This window comes from Brassica oleracea, chromosome C5 (genome assembly GCF_000695525.1).
Source record: "Brassica oleracea var. oleracea cultivar TO1000 chromosome C5, BOL, whole genome shotgun sequence".
In the NCBI taxonomy this organism is placed as follows: Eukaryota; Viridiplantae; Streptophyta; class Magnoliopsida; order Brassicales; family Brassicaceae; genus Brassica; species Brassica oleracea.
The window spans coordinates 16,073,508-16,084,089 of NC_027752.1; the positions used below are offsets into that span (position 1 = coordinate 16,073,508).

At 37.8% G+C, this 10,582-nt stretch overlaps 1 protein-coding gene and 1 pseudogene across 3 annotated transcripts; one reads left to right on the top strand and one right to left on the bottom strand.

Annotated features, from left to right (window-relative positions):
* The first annotated feature begins 1,551 nt into the window (after positions 1 to 1,551).
* Positions 1,552 to 5,323, top strand: LOC106295021 (inactive poly [ADP-ribose] polymerase RCD1-like). Of its 3 annotated transcripts, none has more exons than XM_013730778.1 (8): positions 1,552 to 1,810; positions 2,003 to 2,125; positions 2,501 to 3,663; positions 3,782 to 4,029; positions 4,365 to 4,447; positions 4,541 to 4,699; positions 4,780 to 4,875; positions 4,966 to 5,323. In XM_013730778.1, exons 3-8 carry the CDS (start codon positions 2,612 to 2,614, stop codon positions 5,026 to 5,028), a joined length of 1,701 nt encoding a protein of 566 aa, XP_013586232.1. In that variant the 5' UTR covers positions 1,552 to 1,810; positions 2,003 to 2,125; positions 2,501 to 2,611; the 3' UTR covers positions 5,029 to 5,323. The 3 variants fall into 3 exon arrangements, with proteins under 3 accessions (XP_013586232.1, XP_013586233.1, XP_013586234.1); XM_013730779.1 differs by having other exon boundaries at positions 4,365 to 4,435; positions 4,966 to 5,321; XM_013730780.1 differs by lacking the exons at positions 4,365 to 4,447; positions 4,541 to 4,699; positions 4,780 to 4,875; positions 4,966 to 5,323 and adding an exon at positions 4,114 to 4,200.
* A 1,076-nt stretch (positions 5,324 to 6,399) lies between these two features.
* On the bottom strand, positions 6,400 to 8,251 carry LOC106344631 (annotated as a pseudogene).
* Between the last annotated feature and the right edge of the window lie 2,331 nt (positions 8,252 to 10,582).

Consider the following 10,582-nt stretch of genomic DNA (forward strand, 5'->3'; position numbering starts at 1 on the left):
ATGTTTTTCAATTTCATATTTCGTTTTAAAATTTAAATTATTTTAAATTCTGAATATTAAATATAAATTAAAATTTATCATATACTAATTAATAATAATATAATAAGAAACGATGTAAACTCCTCGTAAACATTACATGGAGTTTACATTGAATGTTTACGAGTGATTAACATCGAAAGATTTACGAGGGTTTTACATCGAAATGTTTACGTGTCGTTTACGACAAATCCTTTCCCTGCGCTTTACGAGGAATATATTTCGTCGTAAACGTAACGAGCCATTTACAACGAAACCTCCGTTACGACGGACGTTTAACAACGAAATGTCTTTCGACGTTAATTCGTCGTAACACCCCGTTTACGACGAATTTACAACGGATACTGCCCTAGTAAAAAATATATTTTCTTGTAGTGAAAGTCTATGTTACCTTTAATGAATTTATATATATTCTATTATATAATAAAATGAATTTTATATTAAAAATCTTATTTATATTTTTAAAAAATAATTATGATGATTCTTATATATTATGTTGTTATCTTAAAATAATATTTTACTATTATAAAAGTAAAAAACATTAAAAGAAGTGATTTTTACAATATTATTTAAAAAAAATAAGATAATTCTTATATATTGTGTTGTTATTTTGATGTAAATATTATTTACTTATAATATTTACTTATACAAATATATCTTAAAATCACTTCTTAGAAAATATCCTTATACAAATATATTGCTTCATTAATATTTACTTAGATATTATTTTATCTTAAAATTTAACTTTCATAATAGTAAAATATTATTTCAAGATAACAACACAATATATAAGAATTATCTTATATTTTTTTAAAAATATAATATTGCAAAAATCACTTCGCTTAATTTTTTTACTTTTATAATAGTAAAATATTATTTTAAGATAACAACACAATATATAAGAATCATCATAATTATTTTTTTTTAAATATATAAGATTTTTAATATAAAATTTTTTTTATTATATAATAGAATATATATAAATTTTTTTATTAAGGATAACATAGACTTTAGCTTTTTTATTTTTTAACGTGAAAGCTCCGTTGCGAAAAATTACTTCGCAAATAATAGTACATATTGAGATTAGCGTTGACTTCTAAATACTAGGTATAAATTTCAAATTTTTGATTAGTTAATGTATGTTTTGGCATACAATAGGAGTTGAGATATATATTTCTTTATCGACTCTTAGTTTAGACATGAATTTCAAATTTTTGATTAGTGAAGATATGTTTTGGCATGTAGTAAAAATTAGAATATGTATTTTCTCAGCGACTCCTATTTCGGGTACGAATAAACCATTTTCCCGTCTATCCGTCCGTCTCCGTCTAAACGTTTTTCTATTATTTCAATAATTACATTATTTATATTTTTCTACATCCATGATGAATGTATTCCATTTATTTATTCGACCCCATCTATCTCCGTGTGTTGACCGCCTCATCAATACATCACCACCCAATCATATTTCGAGGTTCACATTTAATACGTGACCGACATATTATTTTAAAGAAACCCAAATGATTTGCTTTTCGTCCAAGCAAATTTTGGTCAGGAGAGGAAGACTCAGAGGGGTTGGCCGACTTAAAAGCTTCTTTTTCTTCTCCTTATCGCCGAATATAATGAGTCTTCTCAGCCTCAGAAACAGTTTCTTCTTCCTCATCGCCGGCTTAGGGTTTTCTTCTCTATAAAGCTCGTCATCTTCTCTAATTGTAGCTTTTTGCAGAAAACCCTTGCCGCCGCCTCAGCGATCGATCTGAACATTTCCTCAGAGGTTAATTTCGTCATAAACTCATCGCATGTTTTCTCTTAGTTTTTTTGTATTTCTCGAATTTCATCGGATTTTCTTCGATTGGGTTTTAAAGCTGTTTTCCGGTAGATCGGCTTAGATTCGTATGATTCTGTCCACGATCTGATCTTTCAAGTCTCTAATCTCGATGAAATTGCGATTGACTCTTTGTTGCAGGAACTTTCTTGCCGACGGCTGTAGTAAAGTCGGTGGCGTTTCTTCTCTGATTGTGTTTATTTCTATGACAAAGAAGATGAACACACTTGTATCTACCCGTCAGAATCTAACTGTTACCGTTGGGTGAGTGAGTTTCAAAGCTCATGATTGAGTTCGCAGATTTGCATGTTTTTATCGTCTTTGTTATTATGGTTTCCTGTACTTTTTTTTTTTGTAAAAACACACCATAAACGTACTGCGTTTTAAATGAGTACGCTGCTTGTTGTATTCACCACATGAGATTATCTAATGGAGGACAAACTCTTTTCATGCCTTTGCTAACTGATGTAAACTGTACCATGATGGTTGTAGCCTCCTAAATTTATTCTGATTTTTTTTATCTTGTTTGCTTTTTGTTTGTTTGTTATGTTAACTGTGAGAAGTGTTTCATGGACTCTATTTCCCCTACTTGTAATATTGTTGTTTAGCATCTTATGCATTCCCATTTCTTTTGTGCAGTGCTCTTTAATGCTGTCGGCAAGGCACTATCTTTAGGACTGATAGCGAGTTAAGAGTTACAGTTGACTTTTTCTTTCAAGGTTATAGGTTTAGCATTGTTAATAGCTAGAAATGGACACCAAGATCGTCAAGGTGTTGGATAGTAGGCGCGAAGATGGTTTCGGTAAAAAGAGGAAACGCGCAGCAAGCTATGCTGCATATGTTACTGGAGTTTCGTGCGCAAAGCTGCAAGATGTTCCTCCACCGAACCCGCAGAGCCAAGTTCCCGACAAAAGAAGGAAATTGGAAGGTGCTTACGAGAATCTATCTGGGAAGTCGCTGGTCAGATACTACTCTTATTTTAAGAAGACCGGAATTGCAAAGCGTGTTATGATCTACGAGAAGGGTGACTGGAATGATTTGCCTGATCATGTTATCTCTACCATCCGAGATGAGCTAAACGAAAAGAGGGCTGCAATTGAGTTCGAGTGGTGTGGTCACCATTTTCTTTTGGATTTCTTGCACATGCATAGGCTAGATTTGGAAACAGGGGCAAAAACTCCGCTTGCATGGATCGACATTGGAGGCAAATGTTTTTTCCCTGAAATTTACGAGAGTGACGAAAGGAATGATTGCTGCAATCACAAGTGCGTGGAATATTCAAAACAATATGTCCCGCATGATATCAAGTTGCGCCTTGAGATTGATGTTAATGCTGGGGAGCCGAGGTTGAATTTGGAGGAGTGCAGTGATGAATCTGGTGACAGTATGGATGATGATCCAGCCGAGGATAGCTGCAGCCGCAGGATTGAACCTGCTGTTTCGAAATGGGATGAGACTGATGCTATAGCAGTCAAGCCTGCTGGAGCCGAAGGACTTGATAAAGATGCAGTTAAAAAGATGTTTGCAGTGGGTACAGCTTCTCTGGGGCATGTAGCGGTGCTGGATGTGGGTCGTTTCTCCAGTGAGATTGCTGATGCTCGTCTAGAGCTTTTCCAGAAGCAGGTTGAGATCACTAAGAAACATCGAGGGGATGCAAACGTTAGATACGCATGGCTACCTGCAAAGAGGGAAGTTCTATCTGGGATTATGATGCAGGGACTTGGAGTTGGGGGAGCATTTATTAGAAAGTCTATCTATGGTGTTGGGATACATTTAACTGCTGCAGACTGCCCTTACTTCAGGTTCCTCTTTCTCTGCCACTGATTTTGCCTCATAGTAGTTTCTTCTTTTCTATTTCTTAGTTCATGTATTTTAAGCTCCCACCTCCAATAAATACTTTGCTGAAAAGCTTGTTTACAGTGCGAGGTACTGTGATATTGACGAAAATGGAGTACGGTACATGGTTTTGTGCCGTGTAATAATGGGGAACATGGAGCTTCTTCGTGGTGATAAAGCACAGTTTTTCTCTGGTGGAGAAGAGTATGACAATGGAGTTGATGATGTCGAGAATCCGAAAAATTACATTGTCTGGAACATCAATATGAATACCCATATTTTCCCTGAATTTGTTGTTAGGTTCAAGCTGTCTGTTCCCCACAATGCTGAAGGTGATTAGTTTGTTCCCTTTTCATTCCTCACCATATGAACTTGTTCAACAAATTAAAATTATAACTGATGACGCATTGAAAAAGGGAGACAGCTTAGAGATCTGGCTGAAGCTCAGGTCTCAACTGATAAATTTATAAAGAAAAAAAAAAGGATCCATGTGTGATAAAACCTAACGACCTCCGGTGTTATTGAACACGTTTGGTTTCAAGAGACACGTCTTTGATTGAATCATCCGGGGGTCGGATGGAGATACTCACGGTTTAATGGGTATTTCGATCCATTAAATTCTATTTTGTGCATATAAGAAGTCGATGACATACACTGGTTCCTGCAGGTAATATGGTTGCTAGGCATGATAACTCGGGTGTCACTTTGGAAGGACCCAAGGATCTTCCTCCTCCGCAGGTAGACTCAAACGTCAGTTTGGTCCTTTGATTATTTTCCTTTTCTGTGAGATGTTGTCACCAAAGGAATTGAACATCTATACATCGGTTGTTTGGTTGAAAACAGGGGCCTGAGAGAGGTTCAGGGAGCGCAAACAGTGTGGGTTCGAGCACTACGAAACCCAAATCTCCTTGGATGCCGTTTCCTACTCTGTTTGCAGCAATCTCACCTAAGATTGCAGAGAAGGACATGTGTTTGATCAATGCTGATTACCAACAACTGAGGGTAGAAATCTGATCCGAGCGAGTTTGCCATAATACATTTTGAGAAGTGCATGAGAGTTTAAGAAAAAAAATCTTGTGCAGGAAAAGAAGATGACCCGAGGAGAGTTTGTGAGGAAGCTGCGGGGGATAGTAGGAGATGATCTGCTTAGGTCCACAATAACAGCTCTTCAAAACCAGGCAAGTTAGTTAGTAGTAGTTGAGATTTCGTTATAGAAAGAAAGTGTTCCAAGTCATAAACTAACAAGAGGAGACTTTGTTTGACTTCAGCCAAAGTTGAAGAAGGAGATTCCTGGAAGCCACGAGGAAGGTGCAGGTGGGTTTGTAAAGTAAAGTGGGGATGTGATAATGACGACGAATATCAAAAGGAAGCTGCTTTATATCTATCTACCCTGCCCTTGTGGTTCTCCTTTTGACTTTTATAATATAAAATCTTTTGAGTATATTAGTAGACTTTTGGGTTTGGGGGTAAGAGTTGAATGTGCCGACTATTCTGTCGTGTCGTGTAAAAATCCTTGTTAAAAGTCTGTTGATGACGTTGGGTCTTTTGCTTTTATTAGCTGCAAAACCTTGTTGAACCTCGAAGAAAACGTGGTCGTTGAGTCTATTGTGAAACTTTTACTACTTTTATTTGTCATATCTATTTGAGATTGTTTCTCACGATTTTCGGTTGTTGACTTGTGCTCGTACACCCGCAACAGCACTCGTACATTGTTGGGATCTAGCGTTGTGGTAGATCTAGGTCTAGTTTTCTTCTAGCTCGTGACCAAAGCCAGCCAAGAGGTACAAGCTTGGCCTGTACTTATGTATATTTACGTAAGCTCAATTTCAATGTGAAGCAACTATTGCTCCTCGTGGAAGTGCGTAAACAAGGGAATGAGTAAAATATAAGATGATGAACGCAACGACAAAACGGTCAGTCAATAAGATGATTAGAAGTACCCTAGAGCCAAACAAAGTCCCCACTAATAATATTTATCTGATAATAATGTCAATGACTTGAGTTTCTAGTTTGTAAGCAATGTATTGAGGAGTTTGTAAGCAATGTATTGAAGATACCTGAAAAACAGCAAGCAAGGATTTGCTTTAACCTATGTCTTAAGTTAATTGGTCTTACGGATTTGCTTTAACCTTTGTGTTTTTGTTATTTGAAGAATGCTACTAGCTAAACATAAAGCTAGTGAAACTAAATATAGTAACTAAAGCGGCACAGTAACAGATCAAAATGATAAAAGAGACACCACTACTGCACTTACAGATCAACACGATTCTGTTCAGAGCATCTTTCCGAGAAAACCAACATTTTGTTTTCAAAAAACAACTCGCTACAATGCTATTACAGTGGCCAGTGACTCTACTAAGCAGAGAACCTGGAGCAGCAATGCAAAGAATCCTAAAAGCACGACTGCAAAGAGATATGTTTAGTCTCCTGATTTGTCTGCCTACCTTATCACACATAAGGCTAAACATTTACTATTATTACAGTGCTCCTTCTCTTCACTCTAGGTACTTCTTGTACACAAGCCTCTACATCAATTCTTGAAAATCATACGAGTACTGCAACTTGTGTGTCATGAAACCAAGAAATGCGATAGGCAATGCCTTGACTTGCACAGGAGGACACTATTATCACATTCAAATTAGATTAGGTAGCAACGAAGTCTTACTTATGAGCAATAGACATATAGTTCGTACAAAAAGCAAATGATACTCTAAGAAAAAAACTCCGTAAAAAAAAGGTAACAACAGCTAAGTCGAAAAAACCCATTTAACTAACACTTGCTGGGAAACACTTAATCAACTTCCTCCATCTTGCTACCTTCAGCATCGGCATCATCTTCAAGTGGAGGCATCTCTGCATCAGCTTCAACAGCACCATCCTCATCAGTCATCAATGCTCAGTCCAAGCTTCAACATCCTGTGGATTTTGCTCCCAAAAGTGTTTGGCTCATCTAAGCTGAATCCAGAAGTGAGAGGAGCAGTCTCAAAGAGGAGAAGCACAAGATCCTTCAAGGACTTGTCATTCTTATCGGCTTCAGCTCTTTTCCTCAGCTCGTCCGTGATCGCATTCTCTGGATTAATCTCCATCGTCTTCTTGCTCGACATGTAACCAGCCATGCTGCTGTCTCTCAACGCTTGCGCTTTCATGATCCTCTCCATCCGTATTCACCTGTTACCAGACAGCACGGTGAGTCCACTACACGGTCAGAGACGATAACCTTCTCGACCTTGTCTCCAAGAACGTCCTTGATCACTTTGCACAGTCCTTCAAACTTCTCCTTTAGCTCCTCCTTTTTCTTCTTCTCGTCCTCTGACTCTTCAAGTTTCAGACCTTCCTTGGTTGCAGAGACTAGCTTCTTCCCCTCAAACTCCTTGAGCTGCCCAATGGCGTACTCATCGATTGCATCAACCATGTAAAGAACTTCATACCCTTTCTTCTTTAGCTTCTCGAGGAACGGTGAATTCTCCACAGCCTCCTTTTTGCTCTCTCCGGTTGTGTAAAAGATATCCTCCTGGCATTCCTTCATCCTTGTCACGTAGTCCTTGAGGCTGGTCAACTCATCGCCGCTCTTGGTCGAGTGGTAACGGAGCAACTCTGCAATCTTGGTTCTGTTCTGAGAGTCCTCGTGGATACCGAGCTTCATATTCTTGGAGAACGCTTCGTAGAACTTGTTGTAGTCCTCCTTGTTCTCAGCAATCTCAAAGAAGAGCTCAAGGCACTTCTTCACGAGGTTCTTGCGGATGACCTTAAGGATCTTGTTCTGCTGCAACGTATGTTGAGAGGAAGATCCTCAGAGTCGACAATACCTTTGACAAAGCCAAGCCACTCGGGGATGATGTCTTTGCAGTTGTCCATGATAAAGACACGGCGGACGTAAAGCTTGATGTTGTTAGGCTTCTTCTTAGTGTCAAAGAGATCAAAAGGAGTTCTCTTGGGAACAAACAGGATGATAGCTTTGAACTCGAGCTGTCCTTCAACGGAGAAGTGCTTCACAGCCAAATGCTCTTCCCAATCGTTGCTAAGACTCTTGTAGAAAGCAGCGTACTCCTCCTTGGTGATCTCCTCGGGCTTCCTCATCCAAATAGGCTTCTGCTTGTTCACCAAATCCCACTCGTGAGAAACCTCCTTAATCTTCTTCTTTTCTTTTTCCTCATCTACTTCCTCCACCTTTCCTTCCTCATCCTCGTCATCACTAATCTCTTTCTCAATACTCTTCTCGATCCATAGGGAGATTGGGTAGCTGATGAACTCAGAGTGCTTCTTGACCAAATCCTTAAGCCTCCTCTCCTCAAGTACTCCAACTGGTCCCCCTTGAGGTGGACGACCATCTTCGTACCCCTACCAAGATTCTCCCCAGAGGTGTCTCTCGTCACGGTGAAAGACCCACCAGCCTGAGACTCCCACACGTACAGCATCATCGTTGTGCTTGGTGGTTACAATGACCTTGACAGCAACCAAGTAAGCAGAGTAGAAACCAGGGATCCTATAATGGGTTTTGTTACCGGTCGGTTTTTAATGGGTTTAGAAAAAATATAAATGCCCATTTAGATCCATTTAGTTAAGTGGGTTTTAAATGGGTAGTTTTGTCAAGATCTATTTATTAAATGGGTTCTACTTAAAATTAGTGGGATCATGTTAACCCATTTAACTTAAAATGTGATTGTATAGTTTTGGCGAAAAATTTGATTTTACGATTTATGCGGAAAAATCCGATTTTGCAGTTTTGGCAAAAAAAAATTGGATTTTATAGTTTTGACTAGGCCTGGGCAAAATAACCGGAACCGAAGAACCGAACCGGAACCGAACCGAAATACCCGAAACCGGAACCGGACCAATACCCTCAAATACCCGAACGGTTCCTATATTTTTATATCCAAAATAACCGAACCGAACCGGAACCGAACCGAGAACCGAACGGGTACCCGAATATATAAAAATATTAATTATATATACATATAACATCACTAAATATATATTTTTAATTTAAAATTCTATTAAAAATATTTGAAAATAGTTGAGGATAACTAAATTATTATAAAGTATCCAAACTACCCGAAAGTATCCGAAACTATCCGGATATTTTTATCCGAAATATCCAAAGTAATCCGAAATATCCAAATTTTTTATCTAAATCATCCTAATTATTTGATATTTTACCTTAAATAACCAATATTTTATCCAAATTATCCAAACTACCCGAACTATCCGAACCCGAACCGGATCCAAATGAGAACCGAACTTTTTATGGATATTTTCCGGTTCCTACATTTACTATCCGAACCGAACCGAACCCGAAACTATCCGAACCGAACCGAACCGAAAATAGGTCGAGTACTAAATGGATCCTCTAGCCCCTATCCGAACTACCCGAAACCCGAAATACCCGAACCGAACCGAACCGATACCCGAAATGCCCATGCCTAGTTTTGACGGAAAACATATTTTCTAGTTTTGGCGGAAAAATATGATTATGCGATTTTTGCGAGAAAACTCGATTTTACGGTTTTAGCGGGAAAACTCGATTTTACGGTTTTGGCGGGAAAACTCGATTTTTTACGGTTTAGGTGGAAAAACTCGGTTCTACGGTTTTGGCGGGAAAACTAGGTATTACGGTTTTGGCGGGAAAACTTGATTTCTACGGATTTGGCGGGAAAACTCGGTTTTACGGATTTGGCGGGAAAACTCGATTTTATGGTTTTGGCGGGAAACTCGATTTTTACGGTTTTGGCGGGAAAACTTGGTTTTGCGGTTTTGGCGGGAAACTCGATTTTTACGGTTTTGGGGGGAAAACTCGGTTTTGCAGTTTTGGCGGAAAACTCGATTTTACGGTTTTGGCGGAAAAACTCGATTTTTACGGTTTTGGCGGAAAAACTCGGTTTTGTGGTTTTGGCGGGAAAACTCGATTTTACGGTTTTGGTGGAAAAACTCGGTTTTACGGTTTTGGTGGGAAAACTCGATTTTACGGTTTTGGCGAGAAAACCGGATTTTGCGGTTTTAGCGGAAAAAACAATTTTGTGGTTTTAGAAGAAAACTTGATTTTACGATTTTACTAGAACAATTTGATTTGCGATTATATAATAAAAATCAGTTAAAATTTTTTAGTTGTTTCATTTAATTTTTTAAAAAACTATAAAGTTAAAACAATTAAAAATTAAATCAACAATAGTTTAAATGAGTCTAAATGGGTCTAAATGGGTTAGTACAAAATTTGCGGATCTAAACGGGTACCGCTAATAGACCTATTTTTAAATGGGTCTAAACGGGTATAGGTTTAAATGGGGTGGATCTTAAATGAGGTGGATCTAAATGGGGTGGGTTTTACCATTTTAACATCCCTAGTAGAAACCAACTCCAAAATTTTTTAGTTGTTTCATTTAATTTTTTTAAAAACCATAAAGTTAAAACAATTAAAAATTAAATTAACAATAGTTTAAATGAGTCTAAATGTGTCTAAATGGGTTAGTACAAAATTTGTGGATCTAAACGGGTACCCCTAATAGACCTGTTTTTAAATGGGTCTAAACGAGTATAGGTTTAAATAGGGTGGATCTAAATGGGGTGGGTTTTACTATTTTAACATCCCTAGTAGAAACCAACACCAAATTTTTTTAGTTGTTTCATTTAATTTTTTTAAAAACCATAAAGTTAAAACAATTAAAAATTAAATCAACAATAGTTTAAATGAGTCTAAATGGGTCTAGATGGGTTAGTACAAAATTTGTGGATCTAAACGGGTACCCCTAATAGACCTATTTTTAAATGGGTCTAAACGGGTATAGGTTTAAATGTGGTGGATCTAAATAGGGTGGGTTTTACCATTTTAACATTCCTAGTAGAAACCAACACCAAACTGCCCAATCATGCTAACGTCAGCCCTCCCCCCCC